This window comes from Vicia villosa, unplaced genomic scaffold (genome assembly GCF_029867415.1).
Source record: "Vicia villosa cultivar HV-30 ecotype Madison, WI unplaced genomic scaffold, Vvil1.0 ctg.000320F_1_1, whole genome shotgun sequence".
Taxonomy (NCBI): domain Eukaryota; kingdom Viridiplantae; phylum Streptophyta; class Magnoliopsida; order Fabales; family Fabaceae; genus Vicia; species Vicia villosa.
This window is the reverse complement of record NW_026705142.1, coordinates 834,029-855,757: the sequence shown is the minus strand read 5'-3', so window position 1 is coordinate 855,757 and position 21,729 is coordinate 834,029. Positions and strand designations below refer to the sequence as shown.

General features: G+C 24.6%; 2 protein-coding genes across 2 annotated transcripts; both read right to left on the bottom strand.

Moving 5' to 3' along the window:
• Nucleotides 1-374: 374 nt before the first annotated feature.
• Nucleotides 375-3,317, bottom strand: LOC131626769 (14-3-3-like protein B). Its single transcript, XM_058897611.1, has 7 exons — nucleotides 3,140-3,317; nucleotides 2,588-2,894; nucleotides 2,407-2,494; nucleotides 1,530-1,639; nucleotides 1,293-1,441; nucleotides 791-846; nucleotides 375-702 (listed from the first exon to the last, which is right to left on the bottom strand). Exons 1-7 carry the CDS (start codon nucleotides 3,210-3,212, stop codon nucleotides 700-702), a joined length of 786 nt encoding a protein of 261 aa, XP_058753594.1. The 5' UTR covers nucleotides 3,213-3,317; the 3' UTR covers nucleotides 375-699.
• A 15,915-nt stretch (nucleotides 3,318-19,232) lies between these two features.
• Nucleotides 19,233-20,031, bottom strand: LOC131626735 (heavy metal-associated isoprenylated plant protein 28-like). Its single transcript, XM_058897569.1, has 3 exons — nucleotides 19,970-20,031; nucleotides 19,777-19,852; nucleotides 19,233-19,661 (listed from the first exon to the last, which is right to left on the bottom strand). The coding sequence occupies exons 1-3, from the start codon at nucleotides 19,973-19,975 to the stop codon at nucleotides 19,315-19,317; spliced, it is 429 nt and encodes a 142-aa protein (XP_058753552.1). The 5' UTR covers nucleotides 19,976-20,031; the 3' UTR covers nucleotides 19,233-19,314.
• Nucleotides 20,032-21,729: the final 1,698 nt, after the last annotated feature.

The following is a 21,729-nucleotide window of genomic DNA, read 5'->3' as shown; positions in this document are numbered from 1 at the left end:
TTTTCATTAATCACTTTAATTGAACCCGTCCCATCACCCTTCTGTCATTGAAAACAATACCAAATAATATCTCCCTCGCTTGCATGTTTATGTAGTATTTCAGACTTCTTTCAAAACCTCTTACACTTGATTTTATCAACTACTTTACAGTTTACACAAAAATGTTGATAAAAACATTAACTTGCAGCTATATTATAGAGAAAAAATAGAAGCGAAAGCTACTTTCACAATTATTATTATTACATGAAATTCGTACTCATGCTACTTGGTTTCAGTTTTCCGCACTTGCTGTTCATTTGTTTGTTTCCACATTTTAGCAGCAAAAGAATTAGATGGATTCAAGTCATAACAGAATAATAATCAAGTGATCAATCTCCATATAAAAGTGAAGCATTTCATTGGAACTGGAAATACAGCAAGAACAATCCTCATAAAATCAATCTCCCAAAGACAGAAAGAGGTGCTGAGGAGTGAAACAGGCCATTTCAAGACACCACACAAATAAAAACATAATCATAATATAGCACAAATGGAGTTTTGTTTTCCTCTATGGGAAAGTATGGCCAATTGACAAGAAACAGAGAAAGAGAAACAATGGAACCCTAACTCTAGCTAGTACACAAATAAGTAATCAGCCCTAATGTTTCATACTCAAACACCTGCATCAAATCCTAAGGAAGTTCCCACCATACACCAGCCTCACTGCCATTTAAAAAAGTAAAATAAAATGAATAATTGAAGCCATCAATTGAGAGTAAATTGTAACTACCAAGTTTGAAGAATTACTCACCTCTGCATCATCACCTCCACCAAACTTGGCGTTGCCATTTGCTTTCTGGGAATCTTCTGTATCAGGAAGTCAGAAAACATCAGACTTCAGTAAACATTGATAAAAAAGGACCACCAAAAAGCACAAGTAACCATAACTAATTCAGCATTAAATCTCATTATCTAAGTGACTTCATATGTAGCTTAGCATCCTATATTATCATGTTCAAAACAACGAAAAAATGAGTAAGACACAATTAACCACATTAGATATTAAGCATTCAAATTATTGTTTTTCGTATAAAAGCATATCTAGAGATGGTGCATTTTTATTGTGTTCCAATCCCTTGCACATGTCGGACAATTTTGTGGGTAGGAAATACGCAAGCTTCAAACCCAGCAGTTATTATCTAACTGTACATGACTTCTTTCCCTAGCCATATCCTCTGGAACTATCCCTTCCTCTTCTTAAACATCTTGATATAACTAATCAAATATTTGGCAAGTCTAATATTAATAATTACCTCCATCTTCTGGGATGTCAGAAGTCCAAAGAGTCAGGTTGTCCCTGAGAAGTTGCATGATCAGTGTACTATCTTTGTAGGACTCCTCATTCAAGGTGTCGAGCTCTGAAATAGCTTCATCAAATGCCTGCTTTGCAAGATGGCAGGCTCTGAAAAAGGAAAATATGTTCTCCTTTATCGAACACACCACCAATTTCAATCAAAATTCAGATTAAAAATCAAATTCAAATCACAAACCTTTCTGGTGAATTCAAGATCTCATAATAGAAAACTGAGAAATTCAAAGCCAGACCCAATCGAATGGGATGAGTGGGGGGTAATTCAGCCTCTGCTGCAGTGGTAGCAGACTGCAACATAAAAAGCAAAAAATTTTAGGTAAGAGATAGAAGGATTAAAAAATATGAACAGGAAACTCCATTGATTAACTGTGCTTTAGTCAAATGTACTACTAGAAGAAAATTAACATGGTATAAAATAGAACATACAGAATTAAATGAAAATGGAAAAATTGATTCAAAGCTAGAAAAGGAGCAATTGCATTTTTTATTTTTGCAAGCACTAAAAACATGATCACATCAGATATATAACAGATGGAAGGATCATCAATAGATGGTACAGAAGAATAGTAGAGAAAGAGCAATAAGAAATTATAACAAGGGGAAGAATAGGGGATAAAAGGGTCAAAATGCAGCTTGACTCAAGTACCAATGGTTTAAGTAAACATAAAGTCATCAATTGGACTGCATGTTTCAATTAACTGTTGTTTTGGCTGCACAGTTTGAAGATTAATGGAAATTCTCCCCCAATAAATCGATAGAAGACACATAACAAAAAAATTTAATAGTAGATAATTATGAAAAAATTCATTGTTAGATTCCCCAATTAGTAGAAGAATAGATATCACTTACACATATTATACAATTTTTCTGAAACAAAGATACATAAAAAGTTTGCCAAATTAAAAATGAAGAGGAAAATAATCCTTTTAGATCAAATTGCTAACAGTAACAAAGACTGCATGTTTTTAACAAACTCAGGAAATAAACCATCTATGGTAGACAGGTGCAGATATCATACAAAATGCGAAAACAAGATACAATAATATAAATTTCACCTCATATGCTTTCATTGACTGATCACCAGCCTCCTTCTTCTCATTCCCTGTCTTAAATTCCGCAAGGTAACGATAATAATCTCCTTTCCTGCAAGCAGAATATTCAAACATCCCATAATCCACTTATGCAAAAGAAATAAAACCCAAAATTTGTAGTAGAGAATGAGACACAATTGCTCACATCTTATAGTAAAACACAGTCGATTCACCAGCTGCAGCTGAAGGTATAAGATGTTCATCAATCACTCTCATAACATCAATACAGATGTTCGAAAGCTCAGTCTCAACCTTATGCCTATACTCCTTAATCCGTTTCGCGTTTACATCATTTCCCTTCGACTCCTCCTTTTGCTCAATGGAAGACAGAATCCTCCACGACGCTCTGCGAGCACCGATCACATTCTTATAACCAACAGAAAGCAAATTCCTCTCTTCAATAGTCAGTTCAACATCGAGATTCGCAACATTCTTCATCGAATCCACCATCTCTGTCACAAAAATACACACAAAATCATGAATCAAACTTCAAATCTGATCAAATTTCACAGAATGAACAAAAACACAACTCCGATCAACAAAAACACTTGATCTCAAACATGCAGTACCAAAACACTTGAAATCAAGTAAAGTTACATGAATTCAGTCAAAGTAAGTTCAAATTATGAATTGCATAAGCAAGTATCAAAATCAAGCAAAATTGAGACTAAGACTGAGACAGAAACGAAACCCTAACCTTCGTATCGTTCGGCTTGCTCAGCAAGCTTGGCGATGTAGACAAAGTTCTCGCGATCCTTGGAGGAAGCCATCGCCGATCTCGTTGATTAGGGTTTGCGAATTGCGAAATCTCTCTCTCTTTCACAGAGTCTCTCTGTCACTGTCTATGCTGCGTTTCTTCTTGTTTGAGGTTCTGTAGAAAAAGAATGGGATTGAAATGACGGATTTATCCTTGCATTTTCTTTGTTTTTTCTTTTTGGTCTCGTTGACGAATAGAAGTACGAATTTGCATAGACTAAACTAGATTTGTGACCAATTGGAATAGTCCACGTGGGCAGTACGATCTTAGGTAACATCTCTTCTTGCCACTTTCAAATACTTAATAATTTTGGGATATTCTATTTGACCAAATAAGAAAAAAGATTATAGTAATAAGATTTTAATTATGAAATTAACTCATTCATATCTTATTTATTATTTGTATCCTCATATCTTATTTATTATTTGTATCCTTATGTTATGTCTAAAAAAAAATGTTTAGTCTATACTTGATTTATTATTTGTATCTTCATATCTTATTTATTATTTGTATCCTTATGTTAGGTCTAAAAAGAAAGTTTAGTCTATACTTGTTTCAAAATAATAATTATTTTTAAACTTTTATATAATATGATAAGTGTTTGAGATATTTAAATTTTATTCACACGCTAGTACTATGATTTTTTTTAAGCAAAAGGACATAGTCCAAAATATATAAAAAGAAAATAGATTATTCTATTAGTGGAGAGTGGACATATTTAGATATTCCTCACTGAATCTAGTCATTGAATAGTCTTAAAAGACCAACCTCTGATAAGTCATTGAATAGTCTTAAAATGTCAACCTCTATAAGAAAATAGGGAAGGAGACACGTATTATAATGATAAATAAATCTGAACAGTATTAAAAGGCAACCTCTGATAAGTCATTGAATAGTCTTAAAATGCTAACCTCTGATAAGAAAATATGGAAGGAAATAAATCTGAACAGTCTTAAAAGGCAACCTCTGATAAGTCATTGAATGGCCTTAAAATGCTAACCTCTGATAAGAAAATATGAAAGGAGACACATATTATAATGACAAATCAGAACAGACTTTTTAAATCATTCATATTCAGTCAGTCTGACTTATCTAACCCCGACATAGATATCAATGATACCTAACCTTTACATTTAAGACCCACCATAAAACCCAATAAATATATTTATTAATAAAGAGTTTTTTTTAACATTATTAGTAATAAAGAGTTTTGTTCACTACAGTACATATACATATAAATAACAATGGTTCCTCTTGTAATAAAGAAAGTGCAAGTCTCTCCTTTACTATCACTTTTATAATCATGATTCTACCTCCTTTAAATTTTATAATTTTTAATGTTAAAAAAATAAACAAATTCTAGTTTTATTTAAAAGAAAATCATTTTATAATCATTCTCAAACAAGTTGGTTTCAAAAGCATGGTGATGGAGTGCTCTTTCATCAACTCCAGTATACACTTCAAATTGTGTGAGAAGAAAAAATAACAAAAGAAACATACATAAAATACACAGTACCAAAGCGAAAAAAAGTACATTAGCTATTAAAAAAAATAAAACTAAAAAAACAAAAAGAAATAAAAATGCTTGCTACGAGACATTTTAAAATTTTAAATTAAACATATTTATTCATACTTTATATTAAAAACTACGTAAAGTTTTGATTGGTTTTGTCATGAAATGATCACATAATAGAACAAGCATGAGGATTGTCATAATTGAAAGTAGCACCAATTTGATGGCCGATTGAAGATTGAGAAGGATAGTGATAATAGCTAGCATCACTACTATCATAACCATATTTGTAGTAGTTATAAGATGAGGAAGGTTATGTGTGTTGTTGATGATATTTATTTTGAGATTATGCTCTATGAGGAAGTTGCCCTAACTCAGCCCTTATCCAGTTTTTCGAAGTGTTTTTAAAACTTTTTTTATCAGCGTAATTTTTCACGGTAACTTTTTTTAACTTCGTGTCTATCATATGAATATAAAATTTATATGAATTTACCTATAGAATAAACTTATTTATCTTTTTTTATAAATATTTAATATATAATAAAATAAATTAAATAAAAATAATGACAAATTTGAATTTTTCATAAGAAAATTGTGTTTTCCATACATCATAATTATCTAATGTTTTTTTGTTGAAACAAATATTACATCAATTTTTAGTATAAATATTATCATTTTATCACAAAATATTTAATAAATTTTTACAATTATGTTTATTTTGCAAAAAAAAAAATGCATTTATTTTGTAAGAGTTGTGTTTTGGAATATATATCTAATCTATTAATTAGGAATTATTATTATTATTATTACTACTATTATTATTATTACATATTAGATATAAATTTAAATTTTAGACGACCCACATGTCATAGAATCTCCACTTTATTTTTTAAATTTGTTCCCTTTGAATTTAATTTTTTAAATATATTTCATTAATAATAATAATAATAATAATAATAATAATAATAGTAATAATAATAATAATAATAATAATAATAATATGTAAGAATAGCTGTTTAATGAATAAAATTATATTATATCATTCACTAAAATTAAAAAAGTTACATATTAATGTGATAAACACCATTTCTAGTAAGTCTATTTTTTTTTTTTTTTGCTAACTACATATATATAATTATATCCATTGAGATCTTCATAGAAAATAAATAATATAATAGAATAAAAATATTAATGCATTATACTTGGAATGAAGGAAAAAAGTATTTGGAAAATCATAATAATAATTATATTAGATTAAAAATATTAATGCATTATATTTTAAATAAAAATTCAAGTTTTGGAACATAAAAACACCGTAGTAAATTAGTAAGACAACATTTTAATAATTAGTAAGTAGGATTTTATATTGTTAAATTAAGTATTTTATTCTCATAATGTTTTGTTGTTTTAATTTGAATAAAATCTCATATAATTTTGAAAATTAAATGAAAATATTATTATCATATATTAAATAAATGATATGATTTAAAAATATTCATAACAAATGTGAGAATAGATTTAATTTAATTTTTTATTTTTTAATAAAAAAATATTTCAAAAATAATAATAATAAATAATACAGTGGTTCAAATTCAAATAATACTATTCCAAATTTGATAAAACTCATTCCTTCCCGCCTAAATAACAAAACTTAAAATTTAATAAATAAATGTGAAAATTTTATATTTTCTACAAAAAAATTATCAATTTCATTTATTAAAATCCTTAATTTAGTTCTTTAATATATTTTAGGAAGTAAATAAAAAAAGTTCTATTTTAAGCAATTATAATTTATTAAAGAATGTAATATAATGCACATAAAACTTACTCAATGAAATTTATCATAGTATTGAAGAATAATTATTTTTTTATATATTAATTAAATCTAATGAATAATAATTAAATTATGATATTGATATAAGGATATTTTTGTTTATTTTAGTTTTTTTTTTTTGAAGAAAAAGTATTAAGAGAGTGATATATATATATATATATATATATATATATATATATATATATATATATATATATATATATATATATATATATATATATATATATATATATATATATATAACAATATATAACAGAAATTTATAAAATTTTCAAAATGATATAAGGAAAATAAATCTTACATGTAATTAATTTATAAAATAATATTTCATATTTTATTTATAATTATAATTACAATCATTTAGAACTAGATTTCTTTTTGGAGAATATGTTTTAAATAATAAACGTCGAAATAAATTTTAAAACATAAATTTAAATTAAATATATATAATTAATTAACATTATAAGAGAAATAATCAAATCGAATTTTATTAATTAATATTCACTAATTATTAATAATATATTATAGAAAAAATATAATACACAATAAACGCTAAAATAAATTAGAAGTTATTTTTACAAACCCGGAATTTTAAATAATATGATAAGTGTTAAAGATTTTTATATTTTACTCACGTGCTTCGGGACCCTATATTCGGTAATTTTATCATGACTTTTTTTAAGCAAAAAGACATAACCTAAGATATATAGAAAGAAAATATATACCAAATGACTTTAAGGTCGACCCAAAATCCAATACAACTCATTTCTGATGAGTATCTATTACGTATTTATTATACATATAGGTAGACAGAACATTTAAGTCATTTAAGTCATTGAATAGTCTTGACAGGCCAACTTGATAAGTCATTGAATCGTCTTAAAATGCCAACCTCTGATAAGAAAATAGGGAATGAGACACGTATTATAATGATAAATAAATCTGAACAGTCTTAAAAGGCCAACCTCTGATAAGTCATTGAATAGCCTTAAAATGCCAACCTCTTATAAGAAAATATGGAAGAAGAAACATATTATAATGATATATCAGAACAGACTTTTTATATCATTACTTATCTAACAAGTTTTTTTTTAACATTATTAGTAATAAAAAGTTTTGTTCACTACAGTACATGATACATATAAATAACAATGGTTCCTCTTGTAATAAAGAAAGGGCAAGTCTCTCCTTTACTATCACTTTTATAATATATTCTACATCTTTAAATTTTATAATTTTTAATGTTAAAAAAATAAACAAATTCTAGTCTTATTTAAAAGAAAATCATTTTATAATCATTCTCAAGCAAGTTGGTTTCAAAGGCATGATGATGGAGTATTCTTTCATCAACTCCAGTATACACTTCAAATTGTGTGAGAACAAAAAATAACAAAAGAAACATACATAAAATACACACAGTATCAAAGCGAAAAAAGTACATTAGCCATTAAAATAAAATAAAACTAAAAAAACAAAAAGAAAAAAAAATGCTTGCTACGAGACATTTTAAAATTTTAAATTAAACCTATTTATTCATACTTTATATTAAAAACTACGTAAAGTTTTGATTGGTTTTGCCATGAAATGATCACATAATAGAACAAGCATGAGGATTGTCATAACTGAAAGTAGCACCAATTTGATGGCCGATTGAAGATCGAGAAGGATAGTGATAATAGCTACGATCACTACTATCATAACCATGTTTGTAGTAGTTATAAGATGAGGAAGGTTATGAAGCATAATTTGGAACAGGACCATTGATAAGGTGCGTTGTTGATGATATTGATTTTGAGATTATGCTCTTTGAGAAAGTTGCCCTAACTCAGCCCTTAGTCCGGTTTTTTCGAACTATTTTAAAACTTTTTTTATCAGTGTTATTTTTCACGGTAACTTTTTGTAACTTCGTGTCTATCATATGAATATAAAATTTATATATTATGAATTTGCATATAGAATAAACTTATTTATCTTTTTTATAAATATTTAATATATAATAAAAAAAATTAAATAAAAATAATGACAAATTTGAATTTTTCATAAGAAAATTGTGTTTTCCATACATCATAATTATCTCATGTTGTTTTGTTGAAACAAATATTACATCAATTTTTAGTATAAATGTTACCATTTTATCCCTAAATATTTAGTAAATTTTTACAATTATGTTTATTTCGCAAAAAAAAAAAATGCATTTATTTTGTAACCGGTGTGTTTTGAAATATATATCTAACCTATTAATTAGGAATTATTATTATTATTATTACATATTAGATATAAATTTAAATTTTAGACGACCCACATGTCATAGAATCTCCACTTTATTTTTTAAATTTGTTCCCTTTGAATTTGATTTTTTAAATATATTTCATTAATAATAATAATAATAATAATAGGTAAGAATAACTGTTTTATGGATGAAATTATATTATCTCATTCACTAAAACTAAAAAAGTTACATATTAATGTGATAAACACCATTTCTAGTAAGTCTACTTTTTTTTTCTTTCTAAATACAAATATAATTATATCCATTGAGATCTTCATAGAAAATAAGTAATATAATAGATTAAAAATAATAATGCATTATACTTGGAATGAAGGAAAAAAGTATTTGGAAAATCATAATAATAATAATTAGATTAGATTAAAAATATTAATGCATTATATTTTAAATAAAAATTCAAATTTTGGAACATAAAAACACGGTAGTAAATTAGTAAGACAACATTTTAATAATTAGTACAGTAGGATTTTATATTGTTAAATTAAGTATTGTATTCTCTTATAATATTTTATTGTTTTAATTGGAATAAAATCTCATATAATTTTGAAAATTAAATGAAAATATTATTATCATATATTAAATAAATGATATGATTTAAAAATATTCATAATAAATGTGAGAATAGATTTAATTTAATTTTTTATTTTTTAATTAAAAAATATTTTAAAAATAATAAGAATAAATAATTCAGTGGTTCAAATTCAAATAATACTATTCCAAATTTGATAAAACTCATTCCTTCCCGCCTAAATAACAAAACTTAAAATTTAATAAATAAATGTGAAAATTTTATATTTTCTACAAAAAAAGTTATCAATTTCATTTATTAAAATCCTTAATTTAGTTCTTTAATATATTTTAGGAAGTAAATAAAAAAAGTTCTATTTGAAGCAATTATAATTTATTAAAGAATGTAATATAATGCACATAAAACTTACTCAATGAAATTTATCTTATTATTGAAGAATAATTATTTTTTTATATATTAATTAAATCTAATAAATAATAATTAAATTATGATATTGATATAAGGATGTTTTTGTTTATTTTAGTTTTTTTTTTTTGAAGAAAAAGTATTAAGAGAGTGATATATATAACAATATATAACAGAAATTTATAAAATTTTCAAAATGATATAAGGAAAATAAATCTTACATGTAATTAATTTATAAAATAATATTTCATATTTTATTTATAATTATAATTACAATCATTTAGAACTAGATTACTTTTTGGAGAATATGCTTTAAATAATAAACATCGAAATAAATTTTAAAACATAAATTTAAATTAAATATCAATAATTAATTAACATTATAAGAGAAATAATCAAATTGAATTTTATTAATTAATATTCACTAATTATTAATAATATATTATAGAAAAAATATAATACACAATAAACTCTAAAATAAATTAGAAATTATTTTTACAAATCCGGAATTTTAAATAATATGATAAGTGTTAAAGATTTTTATATTTTACTCATGTGTTTCCGAACCCGCAAAAAGGACATAACCTAAGATATATAGAAAGAAAATATATACAAAATGACTTTTCTATCAATTTTAATGGACTATGTTGAGAAGGTCGACCCAAAACCCAATACAACTCATTTCCGATGAGTATCTATTACGTATTTATTATACAGGTAGGTAGAGAGAACGTTTAAGTCATTTAAGTCATTGAATAATCTTGAAAGGCCAACCTGATAAGTCATTGAATAGTCTTAAAATGCCAACCTCTGATAAGAAAATAGGGAAGGAGACACGTATTATAATGATAAATAAATCTGAACAATCAATAGGGAAGGAGACACGTATTATAATGATAAATAAATCTGAACAATCTTAAAAGGCCAACCTCTGATAAGTCATTGAATGGCCTTAAAATGCCTTAAAATGCCCACCTCCTCTGATAAGAAAATATGGAAGGAGACACGTATCATTTAATATAATAAAGCAAAAGGGCAAGTTTACCAAATGTCACTCCCTTATGCATTCTAACATTTTTTTCCATTCTGTTTATAGTAAATTTTATTACTTCTTTATTTATTTATTTTATTTTCTTTATTTAATTATTTGATTATATTTACTTAATTATTTATATAATAAAAATTGTTTGAAACACGTTAAGTTGTTATTATTAGTTTCACTATTGGAAATATCAACAATCCCTTATTAAATAGTATACTTTGTTTTTGTTTTTATTTTTCACGTGAAATTAATCAATGTAAAGCTACCCAAATTCACTCATTCCTCATGCTATAAAACCATACCTTCAATTCCCTTGAAGTCATCTACCATTCTCATAACAAATCTGCCAAAATCCTCCATCAACCAATCCAAATCCGCTCAACCAATCACCATAAATCCTCTTTAAATCCTCTTTTTGTTGTTGCAGGAAACCTCACCACAACATCATCACAAAAACACCACAACATCACCACAACATCATCACAAAAACACCATCAAGAAGATAGAAAAATTAAGAAGACATAACTAAATTTTTTCCTTTTTGTTTTCTTCGATTTTGTTGTTTCATTTTAAATTTTTTCATCTGCATCAAGCCATGTAATTGTAAATAATTTATATGGGTTGAGGGTATTTTACTTATGTTTTGATTGTTAAATCGTAGAGAGAAAAAGACAGAGAAAGGATTTTTTTTAAAATTGGTATAAAAGCAAAAAATTAATATTTATTTTATTATGTTGTTCCAATTAATTTAATTTAACAATTATTTTAATGGGAAATTGTCCATTATCAACTTAATGGGAAATTTATAAAATAAAGTTTGATGAAAAATTTTAATTATTTGGAGGAAAAATATTTGTAATGATTTCCCTCTATTTTTTATCACGTAAAACAAACAAACCAATTTTTCAATGTATATTTTTGGCATTTTATGAATTATGACAATATTTAAATATTAATGAAAGTTATAAAAATTAAAAGAATAATAAATAAAATAAGGGTAATATAACAAAAAGAAGTTCTCTTTCTTCTTTTTATCACATTTACTTAATCCGTATGAGAATTGCTACAAATAATATAAAACGGATTGAATAATAAATAATTTTAATAATTATTTTAATATTGAAGCAGCATATTAGTTATTTATTTAGTAAAATATTTTTCTATCATTTATTATTTACATGAAAAAATTATAAGATAATTTAATTTCAAATTCATATAACTTATTAAAGTTTTTGCTATGGTAATAGAGGAAATAAACTTTTGTTGACTAACCATTTTTCGTGTAAAAGTCATATTATTTGTCCGTTCATATAAAAAAAAACGTTCTCTTTCTTCTTTTTATCACATTTTCTTAATCCGTATGAGAAGCTCAATTGCTACAAATAATATAAATCGGATTGAATAATAAATAATTTTAATAATTATTTTAATATTGAAGCAGCATATTAGTTATTTATTTAGTAAAATATTTTTCAATCATTTATTATTTACATTAAAAAATTATAAGATAATTTAATTTCAAATTCATATAACTTATTAAAGTTTTTGCTATGGTAATAGAGGAAATAAACCTTTTTTGACTAACCATTTTTCGTGTAAAAGTCATTATTATTTGTCCGTTCATATAAAAAAAACGTTTAAGGAAGTAATAATGATGAAGTCAATTTTATCTTTTTAATTTAAATAGTAGATAATAGAATGCAAAACATAAAAATAAATCAATATAGATTAAAAACAAATAATGCACTTATTTAAGGAAATATATTATCAATTTTAACGTTAATGTTGTATTAAATTTGGCTATAGTAATTTTATAATTAGTATTAAACAAAAATGTATACTGATTAATAGAAACAAAAATATATGATACAAAAAGATCTCATTTTATTTAATACAAACTGAATAATTTTTTTTTTACGATTGTTAAGATACACAAAAAATGACTAAAAAGTTGAGAAATTTTTTAAGCGAAAGTTTACCAGTTATATATATTATTATTTATAATAAAATATAGTTAAAAAATCAAACTCAAAGAGAAAAGATTTAAAAATAACGTGGAGATTCTAAGATGCATGGGTCCTCTAAAATGGTAACATTTATATTTATAAGTTGATATAATATTCGTTTTAACAAAAAAATGCAAGATAATGTGATGTATAGAAATCACAACTTTTTCTTATGAAAAAAACAAATGGCTAATTATATATTTAATTTATTTTATTATTTTATTAAATATTTATAAGAAAGATGAATAAATGTAAATGTATAATATACGAATTTTATATTCGTATTTGTTAATGTAAATTCATACTATGAATCTTATGTATCTTTGTTAAAAACAATTCTTAATTTTAAAACTTGAGTCAATAAATAAATTATTTTTAATATTTGAAAAATTCTATCTCAAAAGTCAATATTTTCGAAAAATAAATGAATTATCAAATACTTTTTATTGAATGTTTGAAATTAGAGTAAATGTTTTTATTATGTATAAAGTTTTATTGAATCTTTTTATCCCGTGCCTCGCCGGAGATGATCAAAAGCCATGAATATACTAATCATTATATGGTTATTTTAAATTTCGTTATAGTCATACTGATCGAAATCAATCATACTAAATTTAAACCCGTGCCCAGGCCCGGCCCAAGGGGTAGGCCACCTAGGCTACTGCCTTGGGCCTCAAATTTTTTTTGCTTTCTGTACATTAGTATTAGTACTAAGTTGTTAGTATTAAGTCATTAAGTTGTGTTATATTAGAACTACATTACACTATTTTATAGCTATAAGATGTACGTTACACAATTTATATTAGCTATAAGAAAACATGTGTGTAGCTTAATTTAATATTTGCATTTGTAATGGAAGAACTCAAAGTGTTAGACATATTATTTTTATTAATTAAATCAACTATTATTAATAACAACAATAATATAAGCACCATAAATTTAATTTACACTCCTTTTTATATATTATAAATATAAATATATTTTTTATTGTAAGAAAATGTAATCAATTTTATTTTACCATTTTATGTTATAAACCCTCAATAATAATAATAATAATAATAATAATAATAATAATAATAATAATAATAATAATAATAATAATAATTGTTATACTAAAGTTAATAATTTTTTATTTTAAACTTGTATAAATAAATATTGAATGAATTGCTTTTATTATTTATCGAAAAAACATATTAAATAAAGTCAATTAAAAAATTTAATAAATAATCTTAGGTTTTAAAAAAGAAATTTAAATATTTTATAGTAGATTTTATTTAAAATTTACCTTAGGCCTCAATATGTATCGGGCCGGCCCTGCCCGTGCCTCGCAATGATATACAAACTAGTTATAATGATAAATCAAAACAGACTTTTTATATCATTCATATTCAGAACAGACTTTTTATAATGATACCTAGCCACCATAAAACCCAATAAATATATTTATTAATAAAGAGTTTTTTTTAACATTATTAGTAATAAAGAGTTTTATTCACTACATACATGATACATATAAATAACGCGCATTGTTTTTACAGATAATAATTGTTAGTAATTGTTGTTTATAAAAAAAAAACATTAATGAGAATAAAATAAATATTTGAAGTACAGAAATATTTTTATTCAGAGTAAATTAGAAGCGGTTTTTGAAAATAAAGTTGCATCGTATTTGGTAATTGTTTAACAACTAAAATGTAGGATTAGAAAGAGAAACTAAAATAGAATCAAAGCGTATGAAAAAAAATTGTTACAATAAGAAAGATTTTCTTAACAAAAAAGCAAAGTTGAATTTCCAACAAACACAATAATAAAACAAAAATACCCATACATTCGCACGGGTACTGGTGTCGTATGCGCATTTGTTAACATTTAAAAAAAATTAATAATTTTTCATATTTCAATATTTGAATCAATATATCCGTTTTCCCCATTTCATATAATTTCTACAATTAAAAAAGTATAATTTGGTTTTTTTACAAATATAAAACTTTAGTTTTTTTTACAAATAAAACAATTATATTATAATAGACCATTTTATATAATTTCCAAGAAAAAACAAACTATATTATAATTTCTTGTCTTATTTGGACAAATGCTTAATTACATATATATTTTTCTCACATTTTCATTAATAAAACATATTAATGTAATAATATTTTAAATTATATAAGTCATAATTAGTGACACACATTATTCCCCTAAAATCATTTTTAACCCGTAAAATTATTATTAACTGATTTATTAATAATTTATTTTAATCGTATTTGTGTCATTGTCACACTTTTCTCATATACATCTCAATTAGTGATATACATTAAAATATTTATTTAACTAATAGAAATTGTTTTAAAACATTTTATCTTAAATTAAAAACGATCATAAATTATTCATTTAAGTTGCCTATTTATTTTAATTTATTTAGGTTACTTTTTTTATAAAAAAATATTTTGAAATCAGAAAAATATATAATTTATTAATGATTAAATTGTGATTATTTACTTTTGTAATTTATTATATTTTTCTTATTAAAAAATAAAGAAAAACACATTTAATATATCATTATTTTAATGATACGAATTTTAATAACTTAACACTTTTTTTTACATTTGAATCAGTCATTTTTTTAATGTATTTTTTTGTTTGTATTTGAATCATAAATTAAGAGTTTTTATGATAATAAGTGAATTAATTAATTACTTTTGAAATCTATTGATAAATTAATTCATATTTATTGATAAGAAAATATGGAAGGAGACACGTATTATAATGATAAATCTGATATATATTCAGCTCTGTTGTTCTCCCAACCCTAACCGTCATCACTTTTCTTCTTCTTTATCCCTAGAGGGGGGTGATTTAGGATCGATTTTGATTCAAAATCACCCCTCCAAATCATTCTTGTTTCTCTATTAGTTAAATAAGTGATTTTCACATATATTGTGTTTTTTTTTTGTGATTTCGTCATTTTAGTGTGTCGTTGTTTGTTTTGATTTCCCGTCTTTGTGCGGTGTATTTTGTTTTTCTGTCTTTGTGCGCAGTGTTCATTTGTTTCAGGTTGACATATGAGTTTCGATCTAATGCAGATCCTATCTATGACTTTGGTGCCATTAACCCTACATATAGGGAGACATGAATATTTCAGAAATTTCAATATAGTCATAGTTATATTCGTAGACATATGCAATTTGCCGTTTTATGCTATTAACATGGATGTTGTGAGTTTGTTTGCAGATTCATCCTTTTTGTTTTTGGCGATTCTTAATTTGTATTGCAACAATGTACTCTATCGGAATGAATGAATATTTTATTTAGTAAAAAAAAAACACCGATAAAGATACCAACGATATCTAACCTTTACATTTAAGATATAAAACCCAATAAATATATTTATTAATAAAGAGTTTTTATAACATTATTAGTAATAAAGTATTTTGTTCACTACATAATACATATAAATAACAAAAGATATAAAACCCAATAAATATATTTATTAATAAAGAGTTTTTATAACATTATTAGTAATAAAGAGTTTTGTTCACTACATAATACATATAAATAACAATGGTTCCTCTTGTAATAAAGAAAGTGCAGGTCTCTCGTTTACTATCACTTTTATAATCATGATTTTACATCCTTTAAATTTTATAATTTTTAATGTTAAAAAAATAAACAAATCTTAGTTTTATTTAAAAGAAAATCATTTTATAATCATTCTCAAACAAGTTGGTTTCAAAGGCATGATGATGGAGTACTCTTTCATCATATGAGGAAGTTGCCCTAACTCACTCTTAGTCTGGTTTTTCGAACTATTCTTAAAAACTTTTTTTATCCGCGTAACCTTTCCCTTCATGTCTATCATATAAATATAAAATTTATATATTATGAATTTACATATAGAATGAATTTATTCATCTTTTTTATAAATATTTAATTTATAATAAAATAAATTAAATAAAAATAATGACAAATTTGAATTTTTCATAAGAAAATTGTGTTTTCCATACATCATAATTATCTCATGTTTTTTTGTTGAAACAAACATTATATCAAATTTTAGTATAAAAGTTACTATTTTATCACTAAATATTTAGTAAATTTTTACAATTATATTTATTTTGCAAAAAAAATTATGCATTTATTTTGTAACTATTTTGTAACTATTGGAATATACATCTAACCTATTAATTAGGGATTATTATTACTATTAGATATAAATTTAAATTTTAGACGACCCACACGCCATAGAATCTCCATTTTATTTTTTAAATCTCTTCCCTTTGAATTTGATTTTTTAAATATATTTCATTAATAATAATAATAATAAAAATAAAAATAATAAAAATAATAATAATAATAATATTAATATTAATATGTAAGAATAGTTGTTTTATGGATAAAATTATATTATATCATTCATTAAAACTAAAAAAAAATAACATATTAATGTGATAAACACCATTTCTAGTAAGTCTACTTTTTTTTTACTAAGTACATATATAATTATATTCATTGAAATCTTCATAGAAAATAAATAATATACTAGATTAAAAATATTAATGCAATATACTTGGAATGAAGGAAAAAGTATTTGCAAAATCATAATAATGATTATATTATATTAGAAATATTAATGCATTATATTTTAAATAAAAATTCAAGTTTTGGAACATGAAAACACGGTAGTAAATTAGTAAGACAAGATTTTAAGAACTAGTACGGTAGGATTTTATACTGTTAAAGTAAGTATTTTATTCTTTTATAATATTTTATTATTTTAATTGGAATAAAATCTCATATAATTTTGAAAAATTAAATAAAGATATTATTATCATATGGAGTATTAAATAAATGATATAATTTAAAAATATTCATAATAAATGTGAGAATATATTTAATTTAATTTTTTGTTTTTTAATTAAAAAATATTTCAAAAATAATAAGAATAAATAATCCAGTGGTTCAAATTCAAATAATACTATTCCAAATTGGATAAAACTCATTCCTTCCCGCCTAAATAACAAAACTTAAAATTTAATAAATAAATGTGAAAATTTTATATTTTCTAAAAAAAAAAATATCAATTTCATTTATTAAAATCCTTAATTTAGTTCTTTAATATATTTTAGGAAGTAAATAATTTTTTTTATTTTAAGCAATTATAATTTATTAAAGAATGTAATATAATGCACCTAAAACTTACTCAATGAATTTTTTCTTAGTATTGAAGAATAATTAATTTTTTACATATTAATTAAATCTAATAAATAATAATTTAATTATGATAATGATATAAGGATATGTTTGTTTATTTTAGTTTTTTATTTGAAGAAAAAGTATTAAGAGAGTTATACAACATAAATTTATAAAATTTTCAAAATGATATAAGGAAAATAAATTTTACATGTAATTAATTTATAAAATAATATTTCATATTTTATTTATAATTATAATTACAATCATTTAGAGCTAGATTTCTTTTTGGAGAATATGTTTGAGATAATTAACGTCGAAATAAATTTTAAAACATATAAATTTAAATTAAATATCAATAATTGATTACCATTATAAGAGAAATAATCAAATTAAATTTTATTAATTAATATTCACTAATTATTAATATATAATTATAGAAAAAATATAATACACGATAAACCCTAAAATAAATTAGAAATTTTTTTACAGACCCAAATTTTTAAATAATAGGATAAGTATTAGAGATTTTTAAATTTTATTCACGTGCTTCCGGACCCTATATTCGGTAATTTTATCATGATTTTTTTAAGCGAAAAGGGACATAGCCCAATATATATAGAAAGAAAATAGATACAAAATGACTTTTCTATCTGTGTAGAGTGGACTTAATTCATTCCTAAGAAGAACAGACTTTTCATACCATTCATATTCTAATAAACAGTGTCAATCTGACTTATCTAACACAGATAAAATTATCAATGATATCTAAGCTCTATATTTAAGACCCATATAATACCCAATAGATATATTTATTAATAAAAAGTTTTTTTTTAAATAAAGAGTTTTGTTCACTACATGCATGAAGCATTCTGATTTACTATCATTTTTATAATCATGATTCTACCTCCTTTAAATTTTATAATGTTTAATTTTAGAAAAACAAACCAATTCTAGTTTTATTTAAAAGAAAATCATTTTAGAGTTGAATAATCATTCTCAAACCAATTGACTTTAAAGGTATAAACCAGTTGAGACTTCAAAGGTATGATGATAGAGTACTCTTTCATCAACTCCAATATACACTTCAAATTGTGTGAGAAGAAAAAATAACAGAAAAAACATACATAAAATATACAGTACCAAAGCGAAAGAAAGTACATTAGTCATTAAAATAAAATAAAAATTAAAAACCAAAAAGAAATGAAAATGCTTACTACAGTATATTTTAAATTTAAAATTAAAGCAATTCATTCATACTTTATATTAAAAACTACATAAAGTTTTGATTGGTTTCACCATGAAATGATCACATAATAGAACAAGCATGAGGATTGTCATCACTAAAAGTAGCACCAGTTTGATGGCCAAAGATTGAAGATTGAGAAGGATAGTGATAATAGCCAGGATCACTACTATCATAACCATGCTTGTAGTAGTTATAAGATGAGGAAGGTTGTGAAGCATAATTTTGAACAGGACCATTAATATGGTGTTGTTGATGATATTGGTTTTGAGATTCTGTTGTATGAGGAAGTTGCCATAACTCAGCCCTAAGTCCGGTTTTTCGAACTTTTTTTAAAACTTTCTTCTGATCAGCGTAACCGTTCACGGTCACCTTTTGCAACTGTATGTCTATTTCAATGTCATCTACGCCTATAATATAGATAGAAAGAAAAAACATCACTCTTTAATTCGATCACTAAATTTAATAATTAATAAATTAGGAAATGAAATGAAAATTATAGAAGTGAAAATAAAACAAAGTTACCTTTCATTTTTTGAAGTGCATTTTTCACTTTGTTTTCACATCCAGGACAATCCATGTGTACCCTCATCTCTATAATCTGAAGGAAATGAATCAAGATGACAATAAGCATTGTTTGAATTCTCATGTATATATGTATAATTCATATAGTAAAGAAAAAATTAGATAAAGAATGAAAGAAAGTGGTGTTTCTTACTGTCATTTTGATATTTTTGGAAGTTGAATAACTTGAATGATGTTTATGTATGGTATAATATGAATTTGTCTTGAGCTATAGCTAAATATATATAGAGATGAGGGATGGGTTTATCTTTTTATTTAGTGGATTACATAAAATATTATTGGGAAGCCTTAAATGCACCGACTTTAAGATTGAAATTTGAAGCAAAGTGGAAATGATGCTTTGTGAATGGATCAGCCACCTCAATGTCACATGTATTAAGGCAGTTATGTAGATCCATGTTCAATTTAATATGTGGTTGACTTTGTTTGTGAATCGATTTTATTTTTTAGTATTTTATAGTTTGTAAGAAAGTGTTATAGAATATAATTTTCTATGAGTATTTTCTTTCATTTCTAAGCTCACAAGTTTTCAAATTTGATTTCTTTCACGATTCTAAGATTTTTAATAAAAAAGACTTTTGTAAATAATAAATATATTTTTTTATACAATTCTAATTATATATTATTAAATTTTGTACTTCTTAAAATAACATTAAAGAGAATTTTTAATTGTATAGGGTTATCCGGAGGTTTTAAAGTTCTTGCTCGTATTAGAGTAAACTCATAGAGATGAATGATAGTAAATTTTGTATTTCTGTAGTTTCGTAATGAATTGAATGTTCCTCTCAACCTTAGAGTTGAGATATTTATAAACGTGTATTGGTCTTGGATTCTTGGCCTCATGTGATGATTATTTTACCCAACTTAAACGTGTGAAACTGTTATTTCCCTTATTTTAGAGGAGAACAGGATTTTTTTTTCTTTGAATGAGCCTCAATATTGTTAGTGCTTAAGGACATGTCAACCCCTATGATTCATGAATGGGAAACATATGATTTTACCCAAGCCCTTCAGAGGGCAAGCGATGTGACCAACATGTGAGTATGAAACCTAATGGGCGAGTGATTCGATAAAGGGACGACTAAAAGGTCTACTTCGGGCGATGTGTGGCCCGTCCTTAGTGAACTTTATATTGCCCTCTCTGGCCACTTTCCTCCCAAACTTGGTAAATTTATCGTTGTATAATGCCCAAGACAATTATATCGATACTCGAGCATGAGAGCTTCTAAAGGACAAAGTGATTTAATTTGATATCCCTCTATCCTCACCTTTGGGCGAGTCCCTCAAGCATAACTTGGGGAAAATATTCATACATCAATCAAGGGGAATCTGTAACACCCCAAATCTACCCCGCAAATATACAGGAAAATCAGAGTATAAAAGTCTCAAACCATACATCACATTTGAGGCGTCACAATTTTGACTTAAACCAAATCATAAACATACTCACATATAAAGATACATAGCAAGTATAACGGAGGATGACTCATACTACATTAATTATCAAAAACCAATAGTAATAACATCGCAGCGGAACGACATCAACGACATAGTCAAATCATACATGTCGATCATGGGCAACAACAAATCCAACATATTTCCTTGGGCATAATAACACATTCCAATAAGAGATAACAATATCCAAATATAACAACAATAAAACAACAAGACAACACAGCATAATCAAAATAAGCTAGACGTTCCTGAGTGCTACGTATCAGAGCATAGACACACTGACACGAGCTAATAGGTAAACGACTACTCCATGTCGTTACCTACACGTTACCAACAGAGGGTAACATTCAAACAGAAGGGGTGAGATATCATTCATTATAAAAAAACGTATAATAATATTCAAAGCAAGAGAAAAGATCATACATTGGTCACCCCTTC

Bases quoted from the DNA above. Each gene is read 5' to 3' on its own strand.
- LOC131626769 (XM_058897611.1), bottom strand. From the start codon at position 3,212: ATGGCTTCCTCCAAGGATCGCGAGAACTTTGTCTACATCGCCAAGCTT. The intron at 2,495-2,587 runs GTGAGCAATTGT...TTCTGCTTGCAG, and splicing joins ACTGTGTTTTACTATAAGAT to GAAAGGAGATTATTATCGTT. The intron at 1,442-1,529 runs GTTTGTGATTTG...TTCCTTTTTCAG, and splicing joins ATCTTGAATTCACCAGAAAG to AGCCTGCCATCTTGCAAAGC.
- LOC131626735 (XM_058897569.1), bottom strand. The intron at 19,662-19,776 runs GTAACTTTGTTT...TCTATATTATAG, and splicing joins TGCACTTCAAAAAATGAAAG to GCGTAGATGACATTGAAATA.